Genomic DNA, 21394 nt, shown 5'->3' on the forward strand with positions numbered 1-21394 from the left:
TCTTGATGCTTAAATACAAAACATTCACACTCCCTAAGAATAATAATTCTTAGCGCAATCTATAGCTAATTACATATGAATAAAAGAGTGGTGCGTACTGGGAATAACGATCTAAACAAATATGACTAATTGCAATATGCAATGGCATATTGCAACAGACGCGTTTCGTCTAACTGTCGTAGACTTCTTCGATCAGGGACGAAGCTTTTGAAAAGTTTTTTCAATATAGACTATGAGCAGCACTTCTGCGAACAGTAGCTTTAAAACCGTTTTTAATTTCCGACGCGTCTCGTCTAACTGTCGTAGACTGCTTCAGGGAGTTTTTTGGGGGCCTCGGTTTTAGCTAAAAATAAGTCCGGCCAGTGAGATGACAAAACGCGGAGCCCCGCTCCATGGAGTACCCTATGGAGTACCTAAATGGAGTACCCCTAAAAATCATGTATTAGTCAAATAAAATACTTTATGAACATGGTGAATCATTTAGATGTACATATCCTGATACATTTTGAGATTGTCAGCTCTCCGATTGTCACAGTTCGATGTAGTACACGAATTGACCGCCATCTTGAAATTAACATTAAACTGCTGACCACTTCAACGAAAAGCTTTAATGTAGCTAGCATCCATGAACGTTATCGTTAATAGTTCGACTTCTATCTATTTTCATATGATCTTCAAGCGCCTAAAAGGACGGACATCCTTCATTCTGCAACGGGTTTTACGTCTTTCAAAATACCTGTTTGTGTGGCGTCTGTAAGAGGTGTAGCGCTCCATTTAATAACACTAGGCCTCATGGGTTTTTTGTGCGAAGCCATGAGAGTGCAAGCTTACATTTGTAGGTGGAGACTTAAAAAAGGTAAACCATATCTTTAAACTGAGCTTCTCCTCACCCATCTATTTGTAGCGTAATAAAATTGAGGTATTTCATGACAAACCAAAAAAAAAACAGTTAAAATTGTGACTTTCAACCTTTTTTGAACTGTCTTCCGCTGTGTAATGAGTCCTTTGATATGAAGACAAAAAACTCCATGTGATGAACATAACATCGATCTTTATTTTATTATCTGTGCATCTCGGCTTCAGAATAATCATCTTTACAAAGGCAAGACTTGGACAAGTACTCCACGTCATATTATGCGAATACTGACAAATGAAAGTTAGGACCAAATTGTACAAAGGACAGCGTTGCAAAGAAACAAGAACGTTCACAAATTTTCTTAAATAAACTTTCCAGAATTTGTTAACTGAAAGTATGATATTACGGTCTCCTCATAAGGTGATATCTGCTCGTAAAAGATTTGGTAAATGCATTTATTGTTTTCCGGCGAGGAAAAATCCTGATGCGCAGTCTCCTAGAGAGTCTTTTCCTCAAACACCACGACATTGCACTCTCTACAAACTGCATTATCCGTGGCAGTATCAGGGCTTATGGTTTCTTCGTTAGGGTCACAGATGGTGCACGGCTTACACGAAGAGATGTCATGCTTATCAGAGTATGATTCGCCAGGTTTACATTGTACACACTCCTCTGTGACGTTAGTAGTGACCCGTGATCCACACTGCGGGACCATGCCTTGACCATCGGGATATTCGGGACAGGGACGACATTCAACTCCTTTGGTGCTCGAGATAGTCAGCTGATTCCACCTGCAGCTTCTGTTAGACGCTACTTGTCCTGAAAACTAATAATGTGGAGTTTCTTCAGTTAGCGAGTGCATTGATAAATTAAGCGATGTACGGTATAGCGTCTGTAGATGCCGTAATTGACTATACATTTAGAGGTAAAATATTTTCAAAATATTGCAACATAGAGAAATATGAAAGGTTCCATCTGCCCCATCCCTCCCCTCCCCGGTACCATGATTGAGATGATTCAGTTGATTCTGTGTTAAGCGGCACCGTGCTAAGCAGTCACCTTGTATTAAGCGGTAAGTTGTCAAAGTCCCGAATTTTTTTACTCTGTAATTTTGAGTGGTCGTGGTCACCTTTAAGTGAGTCTTAAACAGTCTGTTGAATAGTTCATTTTACAATTGTATGCTTGGTTGCCAAACCTTTGAACAGGAGCGAGGCTAAGGGTGACCTTGTCATGATACAGACATTGCTCCTTTTCAAATGCAAATTACTTTTTTATTATACCAACTAGATAGTGGTATCTATCGCAACAAGGTCACCTTCAGCCTTACTCCAAACCAAAGGCTTGGCAACCAAGTACACAACTGTAGAATGGCCTATTGTCTTCCGACGCTCGTTTAGACTACTGGACGTGGCTGCCTTTAAGAACGTGGTCACGTCCGAGAGGGCATGGGTCGTGAACGCCACCTTTGCGCGGGAAATACAAGCAAGCGGTCGCCGAAACACCTAACAACAAACACACTCAGTCAGAGAATAACTTCTGGAATCAGGCGGTTTTGGTGCTATGACGTAGTTTAAGAAGACCCAAGAGCTTTTAACAGGCTCGTATTTGGCCGACATCATTTCTGACGAAGAATTCGTGCTCCTCTATGACTGCAGCTTTTCAAAGAACTTAGAATTGTCGTATGAAGAGTACGAAAGATTTGACCTCGAAGAAATGGCAGATTCGGAGTGTAGAGCAGAGTTCCGTGTAAATAAACGCGACCTACCGCATTTAGCAGAGTGTTTACAAATACCTGATGCTTACGTATGTAACCAGGGCTCCGTTTGTGAGGGTATGGAAGCTATCTGTATGCTACTTCGAAGGCTTTCGTACCCTTGCAAGTACTTGGATATGATACCAAGATTTGGCAGACCAGCCCCCTTGTTGAGTATGGTGACAAACAAGGTAATTGACTTTATCTATGACACCCATGGATGGAGAATCAAGCAATGGAATCACGGCCTTCTCAGTCCAGCACGTCTACAAACGTATGCAGATGCTGTGTACGCAAAGGGTGCAGCCCTTGAAAATTGTTTTGAATTTGTGGACGGTACTGTTAGGCCAACTGCACGACCAGATGAAAATCAGAGTTGTCTATTATGGACACAAAAGGGTGCACGCCCTGAAATTTCAGTCTGTGGCGCTACCTAATGGCATCATAGCAAATATGTATGGACCTGTAGGTGGGTACTGCATTTTAATCTATTTTAACCAATACGTAAGAGTCTTGTTGAAAACTCAAAACTTTTCACTGTTATGAATTTCAGAAGGCAGGAAGCATGATGCAAACATGTTGGGTGATTCTGGACTGCTTCAACAGCTACAGCAGTATGCACATTCTCCCGCGGGACATCCTATGTGCATATATGGGGACCCTGTATACCCCTTAAGGGTACAACTTCAAGCCCCTCTCAGAAATGTAGTTCTCACTCCACAGATGCAGGCATTTAATTCTTCAATGAGCTTAGTAAGGAGTTGTGTGGAGTGGCTCTTTGGTGATATAGTTAATTACTTTAAGTTTGTTGATTTTAAGAAAAACCTGAAGATTGGGCTAAGTAACATTGGAAAACTTTACATAGTATGTGCTGTGTTACAAAATGCTCTTACTTGTTTGTATGGCAATCTCACCTCAGAGTTTTTTCACTTACAACCACCCACACTACAGGACTATTTCGTATAAGAATGTACTAGGTTATGGTAATGTTCACAAAATAGTTTTGAGAGTTAATTACATAAAAACCACCTCAATGAAAGAACAATCAATGGCTTTTATTGTTGTTACCATACATGTAGACAACAAAGAACTCAAAAGGGAATTCTATCCCAAAATGCTATCAAGCTTTTCAAACTTAACAAGTTGTCAAACTTTCAAGACGTAAGTGTAGAACTAAGTAGAAACAAGCATTCTGAAGTAAACATTAAAATATATTCTCTGGAATGCTTTCATGCCAAGATTAACTGTCTTTTCCTCTTGCAATTTGTTGCATGAGGCCAAATATCAGACTCATGAGTTGACTGCTCTGTTGTTGCTGCTGTTGTTGATTAGCAAGTGCTAGTTCATAAAGCCTTGTTTGCCGCTCGTGCTCCTCCCTTCTGGCTTTCTGTTATTCTTGTTTCATTGCTATATCAATGTTTGCTTTTTCCTTCAGAAACCCTATTTTATCATTGCCACCCTTTCTTGACCTTTTCTTCGTCGGTTGTGACGAACCCTCACCCTCTCCTTTCCGTTTCATCGCTTCACTCAGCTTTTCGCACGCTTTCTTTCGGACCTCCTCTCCCATCGCTCTGTCTTCCTCTGTCGACTTTTTCTTGTTATTCAGCCATGATATATCTTGTTCTTCAGCTGCTTCCCACTTCTCGTTGATTTCCTCGAGGGCTCGGTCCAACTCTGTTTCCTCCACTTCCACTCCACTATCTCTCCGTTCCTTCTGCATTCTTGCGCGATACCTGTCCATTTAAAGCTTAAGATGCTCCCTCACCGATTTCTTTGTGACAAGAAACCTCAATATGGGGCGCGAATTGAGGTTGTCGGCTACTTTTTGCCACACTTTTCCTCTTTCAACTGTCCTCGCCTTGTGACGGTACGGTTCCAATAACAAAACCTCCCGAGCAAGAGCAATGTCGTGGTTGTTTGTCCATTCCATTGCCATACTAAAGGAAGAGAAAGTAGAATTTCAATCAAATCTTTGGCGCCATTTTTATTAAAACAAACACGAGTCGAAGAAAGCGGTCCTAAACTGCCACTGATTAATTTTACACGATAAAAATGAAGGTTAAAATGAAAAATAAAGCAATACAGTCCGTGGAAATTTACCCAGATTTACCAACTTATCGGATTCCTTTCTGAAGACTTGACGCTTATGGGGCGCCAAATGTATTTTTAATATTTAGAGTGGTTATTTGTATATAACCAAAACAAGTATAGTTATATGTAAATAACCACATTGCAGTTTGGTTATTTATAAATAACCAAAACGAGACATCGGTTACTTGGCAAATAACCAAAACATGAATGTGGTTATTTGCTAAAGAACCAAACTTGCAAAGTGGTTATTTGCTAAATAACCAAAACTGAAAATTGGTTATTTGCTGAATAACCAAAACTGAAAATTGGTTATTTGCTGAATAACCAAAACTGAAAATTGGTTATTTGTAAATAACCAAAACTGAAAATTGGTTATTTGTGAATAACCAAAATCGGAAGTTGGTTATTTGTAAATAACCAAAACTGAAAATTGGTTATTTGCTAAATAACCAAAATCATGGAAAATTGGTTATTTAGCGCAAAATTGGTTATTTACCTAATTTGATATGGAGACGTAACAACCACGTGGCCTGTTTTCCCGCTCATTTCCCGGTTAGCTCAATGGATAGAGCACTGGACTGTTGGGCGGGAGGTCGAGGGTTCGAGCCCCGGCCGGACCAACACTCAACGTCGATCTCTCTCAACATGGCTCCCAACGATGACGTGGTGGCAAGAATTTCTGCTGCAGTGTACAATGCACTTAGTAATTCTCAGCAACAGGTACGTCTCAAGGCAGATAGCTGGCGGTGTGTTGTCTTCCGAAATGTTGAAATGTCTTGTTGTTGTTGTTATTTCCTAGTTCAAAAATAGAAAGAAGTCCAAAATTCCTGTTTACAAGTCTCAAGAGACCACAACACAATAACAAGAGTTTTTTTCTTTGTCTGCAGCAGTCCAGGGTGTGCCAAAAATAAATTAAAGGTACAATCTAGCATCAAACTCCCTCAAACTCATTGTTTTCTATTCTGAAAGGATAGTAAATATTTCGGAAGACTTAGTATGCGCGCGCACTGAACGAAGGAGTGGGTATTAGGATCAATGTGTTAATTAATCAAATTGTAGCCTGGAGAAAAGGCGGAATTTTTTGGCGTCTTAAGGCGAACAGAGGCGAAAGCGTGGCGAATGCGAGGGGAAGAGAAAGCTTCGCCTGTCTGCCTAAAAGACGCAAAAAACTTACGCCTGTTCTGCAGGCTACAATTTTCTTTTTCACAAATAAAGAACCTTCAGCTTAAGCTTCATAAATGACATATTATTTACTCACCTGAAGTCATCCGAGGCACGTTCGCGAATGGCAGATGTGCCGTGACGCTTGCACCACGCAGGTCACCAACGTTATTATTGGTCCTATTTGAACTTAAAGTGCCCTCTAGCTCTATTAATGCGTTTCTCAAAATAGATGTGGTTCTTGCAATGAGATCTTGATCTGACATATCAATAGATTAGAGGAAAGAAGCACACACCTAAGCTAAAAATCTCTACTTATCCAATACCGCGTTTCAAGAGAAGTAAAAATCGAGAACGATCGAGTTCTAGAACACGTGATGTCAGTTTCGCGCTAATTTCACCGTGAGCCGCTGACCAGTTAGACGTGCGATAAAGCATGACCGGTTACGATGAAACGGCATCACTGCTACGTCGTAACAATACACCGGGTACGATATAGCATCATCGACTACGATATAGCATTATCAGGTACGATGAGACGGCATCTCTGCTACGGTACAACAACACACCGGATACGATGTAGCATTAACGGGCACGATATGGCAGCATGTGGTACGACATAATGGCATCGCCATTACGATAAGACAACATACCGGGTACGATATAGTATCTCTGGCTACATAACCATGCAGTACGATATAATGCCTCACCGCACACGATCTAATAACAATTTTGTCCCCTCCATACGCTCCGCCGTCTCCGATGCTTGCCACTCGCCATTTCAACCGTTTCGAGGAAATTGACAGTTCATACATGGGTTGCGTTACCGGCCAAATTAGGGCATTTCCGACTCTGCTAAGTCTTTTCTTCGTGTTGAAAAACTTACATAAGAAAAACCGACATCAATATATGCAGTGTGTCAAAACGATAGAGCTATTTTGTAAGAAGATTCGACAGCATATGGAGGGGGATATGGGGATTTGCGGTGTTGATGTTTTTTTTTACTACGGTGATGTGGTGAATAAAATCTCAATTTGCGGTGTTGCGGTGATTGCAAATCCTTCGGTGTGCGATGTTTGTGTTTATCACGCTGCGGTGTTCGGTGAAATGAAAATATTTGCGGTGCTCTGGCTTCTTGTTTGGTCTTGCTCAGACCTAAATTTAGCGAGTTTGGGTTTTGGTCGAGGGTCGAGGGTAAAACGTCGAGGGTCCGAGAAAATTGTCGAGGGTCCATAAAAAACTAAAATGCGTAAATTTTAAAAAAAATTAAATGTCGTGAAATTTCAGAGGAAACTCAGAAATTACATATGGATATGTTGTGACTCATTGTTTTTGTATACTTTCCCGCTTTATTTGCACAGCTTCCACAAATGCACCCGCAACCGCAAATAAATAGATGCCGGCTGATCGAGGTCAAGGTTAACTTTGTGGAAAGCGTGACTAACCCATTCGTCCATCGAAATATGGTTTTCTCTGAAGCGCCTAAATCTCGCAGTTTCTGGGTTTCCATCCACCGTGAAGTCATTAGCGAAAAAACTCGAATTGAGGAACAGCAAATAAACATGATTTCGCAACCAGAGATGCGCTAATAGAGGGGCTTTTAGCAACGTCTGACAAAAGATTGACAAGAAAAACGTACAAATTTTTGTTGTTTGAGTACACTTTTTTGTCATTTTTATCGATGGTGTGTTTTAACATTTGTTCCCTCTGATCCTGCAAAACGTTTTGCACATAACCGAAACTGAAGTTTTTACTGCTGCTGTTACTGCAGTTTTAGTCGCATTTGTCATGATTTCACGTCATACTCGGAGTGTTAAGAATCTTCTTCTCCGAACATCATAATGAACTTGGGGATTTCAATCTGATTTAAAACTCTCAGAATTAACCTTCCAAGAAATTAATGCTAGTCAGTAAGGAGATTTAGCATATTGATCTTGGAACTCCGTAGAAGGTTCTTGTATTTACACCACTTTGATTGACAAGAGCTTGTTTTCTTTGAGTCTGCACACGCCTTGTCAAGGATATTTTACAGAGTGTCTTCCTAGATCTATTTATATGCAGGCGCGAGGAGACGACCGCGGCGAAGACCGATTCTTTATTTGCTATTCCTCAGTTCTAGTTTTTTTGCCTATGACTTCACGGTGGATGGAAATCACAAACTGCGAGATTTAGGCGCTTAAGAGAAAACCATATTTCGATGGACAAATTGCTCAGTCACGCTTCCCACAAAGTTAACCTTGACCTCGATCAACCGGCATCTATTTATTTGAGGTTGCGGGTGCATTTGCGGAAGCTGTGTAAATGAAGCGTGAAAGTATACAAAAACAATAAGTCACAACATGTCTGGAATTTATCCATATGAAATTTCTGAGTTTCCTCTGACATTTCACGACATTTATTTTTTTTTAAAATTTACAATTTTTAGATTTTTTATGGACCCTCGACATTTTTCTCGGACCCTCGACATTTTACCCTCAACACTCGACATTTTACCCTCGACCCTCGACCCTCGACCAAAACCCAAACTCAAATTTAGCATGTAAACTTCGTTAATCCGTGGTAATTTATGAAAAGCACGTACCATTGTGTTTAAATTTTAATGAATTACAGACCAACATTGTAAAGTTAATCTTCAATAATCTGCTAATGCGAAGCTGTTTTCGTTAATGTTGTCAATAAATACGTAACTTGACAAGTAACTTGACCTCTGCCACCCGGAGCTCAGCCTTCTTTAGACACGTGGAAACCATGGCCGAGGTCATAGAAATTAATCCTGGAAATTCTGGAAACGACGGGAAGAAATGCATTGTCGATTGCGTGGTTTTTTCCTTTAAAGAAGGAAAGGGGGGCGAAAACTACCGGTCGAAAAATAAATTCAGATGTCGTGTCAACAGGGAGGAAAGACGGCTTTGTAAGCTAAGGGAGTCCATTTGGTAAGTTTGTGACTAAGACACTCTTAGACATGCTTACTATAATTTCCTCTTTGACCTATTTCCTTTTCAATTCTTTATATCTGAAAGTCGTCACAGTTTAGGGTCGTCCAGAGGTCATTTTGATACCAGTCTATATCGACCTTCTCGATTTTTTATTTTTTCAAACGATTATCGATATCGAAGGATAATACCTACTAACCGAGTTCGAGGGCCGTACTTAGTTCTTATCAACCGAGCGGGAGGTCTGTATGGGAGAATCTTGACCGAGGTCAAGATTCTCCCATACCGAACGACCCAGCTCGGTTAATAAGATGTTTATTATATGGCTGTGTCTTATATGCCAATTTTTTTATATTCTCTGTACCTCTTTCTTCTGTACCGGTCTAGATGCCGGTCTAGATGGGAAAATCTAGACCGCTTTCAATATTGATTTCAGCCAATCAAATTCGTAAATTCGGTTGTTCCCAGTCCTTGTGAGACACAGCCATATAATAATGTAAGTTACGGACCGAGTTTTCTCCGGTCGGATTTATGGCCCAAGCGCGAGGTGCGCGGGCCATAAATCCCCACTGGAAAAAACGAGGATCCGTAACTTACGGTAGGAACCGAGAAAACGAGGTTAGTAAGATATCTCTCTGGGTTCACAAATAAACTTTTGAATTTAGCGGGCCGTACAGTAAGGCCCGCTAAATTGACCAATCACAGCGCGTGTACTAACTGAGAGATATAATAAAAGGGGTCATTGAGCGCGCTCCGGAGAGCGATACCGGTAGATCGTTTTCACTGTCTTGCAACGCAAAAATAAATCGAAAAATCTTCTGTGGATATAGTTAAGAAATTGTGATGTTATAAGAGATAGATGAAGAAGACTCTTCTCCAAGTTTAAGGTCTCTGCGTTTTCCCAAACTTCAGATATTCGTCGAAATGGCTTTGCGCAAATTTACAGCGCAGTTACAGAGCCCGGATATGGAGCCGCCATGTTGGTTTACCTCCGTGATACACTCTCTTTTTATGCATAAGAACGTCAAAGTTTAGAGCTGAGGCGGAAAATTCTTATATCTTTTTACGATTTGAGGCTGAAAACGTTCTTAAGACGTTCTTAAATTTACATGGTACACCGTATTTCAATAAATTAAAGCTGAGAGAATATAAAGTGAACTACCTTGAAAAGACTTAGTAAAACTTTGCATCACCTTATGAATTTGATGATGTGGAAGGTATTTTGAAATGGTTATGAATAAGAACTGCCGATAATTACAAAAAGAGATGTGTTCTCAATTCTACCTGGATCCCTATGCGCATACATTTATAGAACTGTTCACATGGTAACGTGGCATGGTATTCTGCAGTTGTAATGCCCAAGGGTAACAGTAGAAAACCCTGTCACTATCGTTCTCGAGTCTACTTTCGAACATATTTTTAAAGAACGAGAAATGACCCATTTTGTGCCGTTCAAAGAAGAGAAACACACACAAAAATAACCTTTATACACAGAAAATTGTACTTTTATTGGAGTGTCCGTTGTGGCTGTGTAAAAATCCACCAGTAACCAAGCCGAAATTCGTATGATCATGATTTATCGTGGTTTTGCATGCTAATGAATCTAGTTTTTTTTTTAGCGAATGTTCTGGTATAAGAGGCACGGCAAAGAGTTAAGGTTTTGGCGAAGATGTAAAGGTGCAGTTAAATAGGTACGTTTTATTATTTTTTTGCCCTCTTTTCATTGTTTGAGCAGCTTTAGGGTCACATGTATTTGGTACTTTTCCTATTAAAAACAGGGTTAGAGGAGTCCAAAAGGGGCGGTAGAACTGAACGTCATTGAAACAGATCACCAGCTCGAGTTAGAAATAGGGACTTTAAGCAGTCAGGATGGCAACGCCACGGAAGACGTCGATTAAAAAATGAGTTTCTACTTTTAGTTAGAATTTCGAAAATGGCTGCATGTGTTTACCGTCTCATAGGGCGCCAGACCTCAAACTCAACATAACACATAAAAGTAGCGTGGAGTTCCAAATGTAAATTAAAATAATTTGCCGCCGCGGTTTCGCTTCGCAGACAACGCAAATTTTGGCGATTTCACGTTGTTGTTTTGCAAAGGACGGCTAAGAAATGTACAAAGTTTTAAAACGTACGTGCAGGGCTATTGTTCTGCCAATTAGATATATTGTTTTTCCGGGTTCTCGTTGCCGTAGCCGTCGTGGTTTGCTTAAAGTCCCACCATCCATCTTAAGCGGCAAAGATAAACTTCAAGGTGAGTGCACTCTCTTAGCAATTATCATAATTTCTCTCCCGATAAGTACAGGAAAACTGATTTACGGGTATCAACGTTAACAGTATCGACACGTAAGCATGCACTGGCAAATATACGTTTTGATGTGCTTATTTTGTGGATAATTGTTTAGGTATAAAAGTATTACGTCAATTAAAGACGTTAAAATTATGTAGCTAAAAATAGTTGCGGTGACGGTGTTCCGTGGTCTTTTCTTGCGGTGATGCGGTGTTGGTAAATTTTTTTTGCGATGTTGCGGTGTTCAGCCCCCCCTCCATATGGTCACGGTGAGTTTCGAAATATTCGAAAGGCCTCGAAAGATATGCGAATGTCTGAGTGAGGGTGTGCGTCTTTCAGGATATGTTAAGTCATGTAAACTTCGGATATCCGGCTATCTTAAAATCTAGTGCTCTCGGTCACATACCCACTTTTGTATCTACAAATTGAAGTATTCGCTAAACGAAGGGAAGCAAAAGATTCAAAAATTGATAACCTGCCAAAGTCGCGAACAGAGATCCTGCTTGGTGGTAAGTTGTACCTCACGGGAGACCCCATCAACCAAACGTGAGAAGTGAACGGTGAGATGTCATGATATTAATCAAAACAATATTTTGACCGGTCAGACCAGTTTATTTTAGATTGAAATGATATAAGATAGTGTTGCGATTTTACAAAACTATGCTATCATAGCTGATGTCTCACAAGTCACACGCCATCAGCTAAATTTAGAACGTTCAGTTTGGAGTCATTAAAGGTTCGGACGATCCTTGGAATGTTCCGTATTTCTGAAGTAATAGAAATAATTGACCGAACTTGACGTCAATGGTCATTATGACGTCAATGATGATGACTCATTTTGAGGGGGAAACCCCCCAAAATATAACCTCGACCCAGACTTCCTCTGCTTTCAGTAAAATACGTCTGTCAATGAGCTCGTTCACTAAATTATTATATCGACTTGAACTGGGTTCAAATTACCACAGATGTCCTTTTTCCAGTGAAACAAAACGTTAAATTTAGCATCCATAGGGGCTAGAATGGGTAAGAAGTGATATCTCCAACGTTTCACTTTTTGTCGATAGCCAATTTCCGGTCGTTATGGAGCCGACAACTCTTTTATCTGCATTTCTTTTAAGTAGTTTGTTTATTTATATCTCTAGTAACCTCTTAACAGTTTAAGACTGATCTTCCACTTTTTTTTCTCAAGCAGATTTGCCACATATGGTATGAAGGGCACCTTTGAAGTAAGCGAGAATTTGAAAAATCTAAGTGTATGTTTCGTCATATATTGCGTACAAGAATCCATTCGAGTTTGACGCAGAAACCTTGTCAGTATGCAGGATTTTTGTGTTATGTACCTGTTTAAAAGCCAGAATACCACGAACCTCCCTAATTTTCAGTGTAAGGGCATCCGAAGAAATAGATTTGAGCGCGGTTGGGCTATTATCAATAGACAAAAACATAATTTTTCATAATTATTGAGTAATCTTCTGAGTACAACTGTTTATCGATCGTAACGAACGCATATCTCATCAGCTTCGATTCTTCACCCCATTTACGCGAATACGATTGTGATTTTAAATAGTCGATGAGTATTGAAATATTAGAGTATATCTGTAAGGTACAATTTATAATTCAGGTTTGAACTCCTAGCAAAGAGGATCGACAAATATCTCTCTGAAAGTTGATCATCGAGTAAATGGTTGTAGAACAATGAAACATATGTTTTTGATGATGTTTTTTTTTTGGTTAGTGTCCTCCCACCACGTCGAAAATTCTGGAATTTCTTCTCTTCTTCACCTTCCACCTAAATCCATTATGCAAGTTTGTTGTGAATATTTCCTAGAATCACACCTACATTGGATTAATAGTACTCCTCTCATTTTGCCTTAGATAACACTTCTGGTATTTGTGCTACTGTGGATGCAGCCTCTGATAGAGTGTCGACCCACAAAATGTCCCTTAGCGAATAACATTGCTAAGTATGGTCCCAATGGTGAAATAGTGGGTTGTGTTCGTTGTCCAAACTGCCCCATTGGACAGGGATTGTCATATGCTTGTGGATCCAAGGTGCCAAATGATTCAAAAATTGAATGTGTATTTTGTGAACCAAACAAAACTTACTCTGATGAGCATGGAATAGGCCACTGCAAACAGTGTCAAGACTGTGGTTTGAGGAATGTGATTCAGGAGTGCTCAATTTACCAGAAACGTGAGTGTGGGAATATATGTCCCAAAGGGTATGTTTTTCATGATAACATTGAGGACTGCTTGGAACTGGAATCTGAGCCATCCACTAGTTCGTCAACACACTCCGCCAAGGATCCTAGTCGCAGAGAAACAACTGGAACACAATTAAAAACAGAATTAGCCGATGAAGTTACCACCACTGCTTCAATTCATTCTGACAGGATCACAGTAAGCAGCAGTCAGTCGCAATTTCCATCAACAGGTGTCAATAATACACCTACACAAGGTACTTCACTAAAAGAAAATGACGACACTGCAAATGTGTTGTCAACAAAGGACCATACAGTGGCTATCTGTGTTTTAGTTGCAGTGGTTGTTCTTGTTGTCGTAGTGCTTGTGATTATAGTGAATATCTGCAAGACAAGGCGTGATCACACTCAAAAAGGACATGAAGAGTCAACAGGTGGGATTTAATACTCATATGGTCAAAAATTCTGATAGCAAGTCCTCTGACCATACCATCAGTTCCTACCCACTGGCATGAAAAGTTTTTTTAAAAAGCTGATACTGAAACAGCTTATTTCATCACAAGAAAAAAATCAAACATTAACCTCAACTGAAATTGAAACACAAAAAAGTTAACAGCAAGAGACCAGTTACCCTCTTGGCTAGTTCAGTTTTTGGCAGTATTTTGGGGATACTATTTTTTTGCCTAATTGTTCAGACTATTCTATCATGATGATTTTAAAAAAGCCAATCTGGAATAATTGTTTTTTGTAGTTCACATCCTCACTTGCATCGATCCACTTAAATTTTGCTTTTTCAACCATTTTAGTAAAGCCATCTCTTAATTAAATAATAAGTTTAAAAATTAAAAGCCTCATTAATTAGAGCTGTTAGTTATTTCCTACATTCTGTTGACATTAATATATTAATGTTTGATTCACGGGTGATATTGTTAGGAGTAAGTTAAGAGAAATTAGATGCTAGTCACTGATAGGGGTAATGAAGAGTTAACTCAGAACACTCTATAATTTTAATTATTTGCAGAAAGTGCAGAGGAATGCATTCCACTGAAGAATATGAGTGGAAGTGGGGAATCATCAAGAGCTTCAGTTAGTAGCTCTACAACACAAGGTATTTCAAACTTTAAGTTCAATTAAATAGGGTAGCATTATTGGATCATTTTAATGCTGGGGGTCACACTCCATATATTGGTCAATATATCGCTCAACTGTCAACCAATGGATGACCACTGTATTGGTGCACAGACAGTCTACAGTTTGCCAATACTCATTCAAGAATAAGTCGATAATCAGTGGATATATCAGTTGAGGTGTAGGTTGGCTGATGTAGCTTTTAGTTGCACTGATAGTTTACCTATTTCTTACCAATACCTCACCGATACCTCACTGATAATTCACAGAGTATCAATGGATACTTGCATGTCACACTTGCAGTAACGCCACATGCTAACTACAATCTAGCCACACACAAAACATTTTCCCCCATCACATGATAGCATTAACTAATGATATCATTACTTGATTGGAAAGCCATTGGATTAAACTGCTAAATTAACACACTTGATTGATACTCAACATATGACTTTTATGCAACCAACAGTTGACCAAATTACCACTGACAGTTGACTGATATAACACTGACAGTTGACAGATATACCATGGATGTATGGCTCAGGCCCAACAGATGGTTGGTTGCTGTATTAACCAACTATTGCCAGGTTGTTAACAAATTATTGTTTGACTATCGAGCAACAATCAACCAACTATCGATCAAGTGTCCACCAACTTTCAACCACCTGTCAACCAATACATCATTCTAGTATTGACTGATTCTGACCAATAAATTGCCCTAATATCAGCCCAGTCTGTATCCTACAGTAAACAGGATATGCATTATCTTTCAAAAAATTAAGGACTGGTATAAAAACAATTTCAAAGCATTTTGTAATATATTTGCTCTTTACCTCAAGTACAGGTGAATTAGTTTTGTACCTTTTTTTTTCATTATTATAGTGGATTTAGCTGATGTCACTTCTCAAGACAAGACCAAAGAACTTTTAAGAGAGGCATCCTTGGACATTTCAACAGGTACTTAACTGCAACCAATTACATAGCATTCAGAATTTCTATGTAACTATTGCTATTGCTACAATTTACCCCTAGCAAATTTACAAAAAAGTTATGAATTTTATGAAATTGTTCTAAACAATAGTTAGAAAAAACCTACATTTCCTCTTTGCTTACTAATGACTTGCTCGAAATAATATGTACATACTCTTACATAATTCATGATTTGATGCAAGTTGTTTCTGTTATGTATACAGAGCTCGACACTAACTTTTCAACTCCCTTGCCAAGTGGCTGGTAATGTCTCAAATACTACAATGTCAGTTCATTTACTAGCCAAACTGGCTGGTGGAAACTGAAAACCACCATTCAAAACTGAATTTCTACTAGTCTGTGGCTAGTGGGCTACCGTTAGTGTTGAGCCCTGTGTATATCTTCAGCTGTGTGTACATTTTCCTTTTTAGATAACAACATCCACTATTCAAATAAAGAGATGTCTTCTCATCCCGGTGATGCTTAAGCAGAGGACGGAGTTAATCTAGAAAATATTCCCCCTGGTAATAATTGATTTATGAATGATAAATAATTCATAAAAAGCTCACTCCAAGGATGAGGACATTTTCACTACAGTTGAATTTTGTAAATTTTAACATAAAGGTGAAGAAAAAGTGGTGCATGTACACACACGTATTGCAATAGCTGTGACTAAAAGTGGGACGGGAACATAGGACATGGCACTCCAGGACGTGGGACTTGGGGACATGAGACTCAGGGATGTGGGACGAGGGAAGTGGGGACTCGGCAATGCGCAGGGACTCAGAGAAGCGATAAACAAACAAACCTGATTTTTGCACTGAATTTGTAAGGTATAGTTTTTGGTGGTCTTGAGAAAGATATTATGCTACCAAAACAGGTAGACTGTTTTTCTGGAGACATGCATAACAGTTGCAGATCATTGAAGGTTAAGACACCTCAGTTTTGTCTGTTGAAATTAGTGTGCATCAATTTTCTGGAAAAGAAATATTATAGAACACTTTTAGCTGGAGGATGTAGTGTATTACTAAACCAAAGTGGATAAACTACAACAAAAATGCGGCAAAGAAATGCAAAGGAATGTTATCATGTGCATTTGCCTTCTGTGTTAACATCATTTTTTTAGTCACATGACCAAAAACTATCACTTTTGTCGCTAACATCACACATGTCTCCGGAAAAACAGTCTATCTGACTGTTTTGATAGTATAATACCTTTCTTGAGGCCAATGAAAATTATACTTTACAGATTCAGCAAAAAATCAGGTGTTGTTTGTTTATCACATCCCTGAGTCCCAGGCACGTCACCGAGTCCTGACTTCCTTGCATCACATGTCCCCCAGTCCTGGCATCCCCAAGTCCCTGAGTCTCCAAGTCCCTGAGTCTCCAAGTCCCTGAGTCTCCAAGTCCCTGAGTCTCCAAGTCCCTGAGTCTCCAAGTCCCTGAGTCTCCAAGTCCCTGAGTCTCCAAGTCCCTGAGTCTCCAAGTCCCTGAGTCTCCAAGTCCCCGAGTCTCCAAGTCCCCGAGTCCCTGAGTCCCCGAGTCCCTGAGGCCCCATGTCCCACGTCCCTCAGTCCCACGTCCCTCAGTCCCACGTCCCCAGGTCCCATGTCCCAGAGTCCCACATCCCCGAGTCCCACAACCTTTTAGTCACAGCCTATTGCAATCATTATCACATATGACAACATGAAGAAAGTGATGTAACTCATTACAAATGACTTTGACCACCTGACAGTCTATTACACATTTAAACAAATATCCTGGTGCCTGTATTTAATAATGTTTCTAAAAGGCAACCATTTTGTTTTTGAGGGAGTCAAGAGCAATTTCTAAGAGGTGACTTTATGTGACCAATAATTCATGATTAGCAAGAACTGACTATAGACAAAGCAAAACTGCTATATAGTGTTACTGTCAACATATGGTTTCCCCACTGTGAGCATTTTTGTAAATGTTTTGTTTAGTGTTAATTTTGTTAATAATTTCAAATATTTACTACCATGTTCCTTTTCTCTCTATCATTTAGATGTTCTTGTCTCTCATATGGAACAGTTATGTGAAGAGAAAGATGGTAACATGTTAAATTATGTAAAAAAAAAAACTTGATGCATCAGAGAGCCTCTTTTTGAAGACATGGCCCAGTGTTGGAAGAGAGCTGAAACTTGATGCTGATACTTTAAACTTAATAGGAGCTGACATCACAAAAAGTCCCACAGAATGTCTACTTGGGAAATTGAAAACTTTGCCAAAAGAACCCACAATGAGGGAATTTGTGCAGGCCCTAAAAAAATGTGAAAGATATGACTTAGCAAAATACATCTGTAATTGGCCTTGGAAGGTTGAGAACATCTGAGAGATTGGATGAAGACAGGGGCACATTAAGCTTCAAGGGGGCAGTGAGAAAAATGCTAGTCTATTTTGGAACAAAAAACATCTTGGACAAAATAGACTCAGACAGGGATGAACAAGTTCAGTGATTAAATATTATCAGCCACTTAATTACTGTAAAAAGCAGCTACAAGCTATTTATCTCAGGGTACAGAGATGAAGTTCTCTACTGTATATATAGCTGTTGGTGGCTTGGGGCTAAGCACACTAGCTATAGTTAGCCACCACAATTGTGGTAAACTTGTTGCATACCTTCACCAAGCCCTTTTTGATTTGTAAATATATTTCTATTTAATTTCCATGCTTATATATGTAGTTGTTAGATTTTTCAGTGTTTTTTAATACATTTTGTGATATTGTTAAGCGCCTAGAGCAATTAGTGATATAGACGCTATATAAATAAAGTTTATTATTATTGTTATTATTCACACTGTACATATATACCATAATGATAGATATATATACTTTTAGATAGATAGATTTATTTTGCCAGAAAATATTTACAACTTAATATATATTTATCTTTTTGATATATACAATTCTTTTCCTGAAAATAGTTGAAGAAGCTTATTGGAAACCACGGGACTTATGACTATGAGCTTCCCTTTAACTATACCTAAAAATACAGTAATTATGTGTGGACGATCATAATGGAACACAAACGTAGCAAAAAATTACAATCGACCCAAAAGAGATATTTCTTAGTATTGTATTGTGCATTTACACTGTCATAGAAATTGCAATTTCCAAAGGTGATACAAAGTTTGCCAAAGAGCTGTATTTTCAAAAAGTTTGCTTACCCACATGCTTCATGTCTTGAAATTGACAAATAATTTGCTTCTGAAATTTTGTTCTTATTCATTGATAAGACAATACAATGACAATATTTATAACACAGATATAACAATTGTGCTGCTACTACCAAGGGAGTAAAATAACCCCAAACATATCTTTTTCAACAGTTAAGGTTTCTGAAATAAGATAACATTTGTCCAAAATCAATGTGCAGTTTCTTTTTCAGGAGAATGACCTTAAGGCTCTGAAAAAAATTGGAACAATAATAATTTTGCTCTCTATAACTCAAAAATCCTCCAACAGATTTAAAATTGCAGAAAAGCAAAAATGAACAACAAACAATAAAAAAAAAAACCAACATTCAATGCATGCACAATACAAAGTGAATTTCAGTGTCCACTAGAATTATATTTTTGGTGTACGAAGTGAATTTTGGTGCCCAGGAGAATAATATTTTTGATATTGATGTTTAGAACTATGCAAGACGTTATTGTATATGCTTTGTAAAGCAGTTTAACCCCAAAGACAAGTATATACTTACCTACTACAGCTACCTCAGCTTATGACTGAGTATAGCTATACTCAACAAGATGCTAACAGGGGTAAATTAATTGGAAAACTTCATGACAAAGGTTGCAAAACTTGCCATTTCAAATCACCATTTGTCATTATCTTTCACAGATTTAATATTAGTAGCAAATTCAGTGCTTATGGTTAAGAGAAAAAGTTTGACAGTTGCTACAGCAACATAAGATATGTGATCATGTCATAACATGGTTTACTAACTTAAAGTAGTCAGGGCAGACTAGACCTGTATGACCAAGTCGAGTTTAACTTATTTAACATATTTAATAAAAGAACACAGTATATGTATATCAAATAGTATTTTAGATTGACACACCATATACTTTTCCAGTCTTGAGTCTTCCCCATTCAAGGTGTCTGTAGCCTGTGTACAGCCACCTCCTACCCTCTAAAAGAAAATGCCCTTTTTCAATTTACGTTTGAATGATAGGGAGCAGCTGTACACAGGCTAGGTGTTTGTAGCCTGTGTACAGCCACCTCCTACCCTCTAACATAAAATGCCCCTTTTCAATTTACATTTGAATGATAAAGAGCAGCTGTACACAGGCTAGGTGTTTGATGCCTTGTTCTGCATTCAGGTTTTCTCCCAACAAGGTTATTCCTGGAGAAAGCAGGCATGATAGTTTATTAAGATGACTTGCATGTACTGTATCTTAATTAATACTACAAGCAGCATTTTGTATGAAAAATGGTTAAATATGGATAATTTAATTGTTACATAACTGTTGCCTTTGATTATGAACCCTTAACTAGAGAGGAAATTATTTTTATTTTCATTCGCTCTGACTAAGGGCTAACGCTCGAAATGTCAGCTTTTGTAATCTTTACGGTGGCCAATTTACCACTTCAACTTTGTTGATATATCCAAGTTATTTCATTTTTATTTTGGTTAACTTTAGAAATCTAATATTTATCTTTCTACTTTGTTAAGTGTGAAAAAGTGATGCTTAGTAATAAGTACTTCTGACCTCTACTTTCACTAAAAATGACTAAATCCAGGGACTTTATCATGTCTCCTTCATTGTTTAAATAATAGACATAATAAAATTTGAACACCACACTGAAATTTACAAAATTAGACCCTTTGAAAGTAATTTAAGGCTGTTTTACAATAATTTAAAGCTAACATTAATAAATTATTTAATACTGGGAATTTTTTCAATAAAGAAATAAAGTCCAACATTTCCACTATAACTCATTACTTGCAATTTACTCTCTTTATGTGTCCAGGATTGTTTACAAGACACCAAGGAGAAAACATCATGAATGCTATATGTGAGATTTTAACAGTGTTACAAGAGTTAGGGAATATGATTTGATTGCATGGACGAAAGCCTCAGCATAAAAGTTGTCTGCAAGAGTAGACCAGTGGATTATGACTGAACATTGTTTGTCACCATTGCCTTTCAAATTTATATAGATTTTGGACTCCGTAAACCTTCTAAAATGACACTCTGGTCCTTGATCTTTTCTAGAATTAAAGCTAAGAGAGTGAACCTGGTAACTTCCAGGCTTCCTATAAGGAAATTTTGGGTGGAGTGGGAGCAATATGGCAATATCTTAGGAGACTGGACAGCGCAGAACCATCCAGGTGGTTCTAATTTACAGATTTGGCTTTGACTTTGGCGTGCAGGTGTCATTTGGTAAAAATTCTCGAGAAATGTATGGCAGACAGTGCAGAGAATTTATATTTTGATCTTGGAGGTGAAGGGTTAAGATTGAAATGACAATATTTTTTACCTATTTAGGCAGCAGTAAGAGTGTAATTAACAAATTAACAGTGGTTTAGTATGGTCTGTACTCTAGGTCTGTGGACTCACTTTGCTGAGCCTCACAAGTCCACAACAATTTGACCACTATGATGATGAATATCATTGTCAATAAGAGTGCAGACCCCACCTCCAAATCACTGTCAATAAATGTTTCTACCACCGTGACAATACTGATGTCAAAATTTTCATGTCATCCAGTTTTAAGAGCTGATAAAGACAATGCCTGACACATTGACCCAAGTAGCATTGTCTGTACTCTTATGGCAACAGAAAATTGGCCACTGAATCAGATTGCAGCATTTCTGCCAATTGTGGTGAGAATTAACTTGGCACAAATAATACAGTTGTACTGCACAAGAAGGCAAACATGAAATAAAGTGCTTCTTTGTAATTTTTTCTTGTAATATTCTTTAACATGCCTCATGTCATTGGACTAAAATTATGCAAACCTCAGAAGTTTTCGATAATTATTTTA

General features: G+C 38.5%; 1 protein-coding gene, 1 non-coding gene and 2 pseudogenes across 3 annotated transcripts; 2 read left to right on the plus strand and 2 right to left on the minus strand.

The window, feature by feature from the left end:
* Window positions 1-1029: 1029 nt before the first annotated feature.
* Window positions 1030-7137, minus strand: LOC148732364 (uncharacterized). Its single transcript, XM_088759145.1, has 2 exons — window positions 6572-7137; window positions 1030-1682 (listed from the first exon to the last, which is right to left on the minus strand). Exons 1-2 carry the CDS (start codon window positions 6674-6676, stop codon window positions 1353-1355), a joined length of 435 nt encoding a protein of 144 aa, XP_088615271.1. The 5' UTR covers window positions 6677-7137; the 3' UTR covers window positions 1030-1352.
* Window positions 2417-3655, plus strand: LOC111335528 (uncharacterized; annotated as a pseudogene).
* LOC111335527 (uncharacterized) lies at window positions 3839-6294 on the minus strand (annotated as a pseudogene). The gene is made up of 3 exons (XR_016000828.1): window positions 5959-6294; window positions 5197-5495; window positions 3839-4546 (listed from the first exon to the last, which is right to left on the minus strand). The product of XR_016000828.1 is annotated as an uncharacterized LOC111335527 (transcript).
* Window positions 7138-11357: 4220 nt separating the features above from the next.
* LOC111335525 (uncharacterized) lies at window positions 11358-20329 on the plus strand. Its single transcript, XR_016000827.1, has 7 exons — window positions 11358-11590; window positions 12271-12307; window positions 12957-13716; window positions 14304-14390; window positions 15293-15367; window positions 15811-15903; window positions 17406-20329. It is a non-coding gene; the product is annotated as an uncharacterized LOC111335525 (transcript).
* The last annotated feature ends 1065 nt before the right edge of the window (window positions 20330-21394 follow it).

The sequence above is a fragment of the Stylophora pistillata genome, chromosome 4, assembly GCF_964205215.1.
Source record: "Stylophora pistillata chromosome 4, jaStyPist1.2, whole genome shotgun sequence".
NCBI classification, from domain to species: Eukaryota; Metazoa; Cnidaria; class Anthozoa; order Scleractinia; family Pocilloporidae; genus Stylophora; species Stylophora pistillata.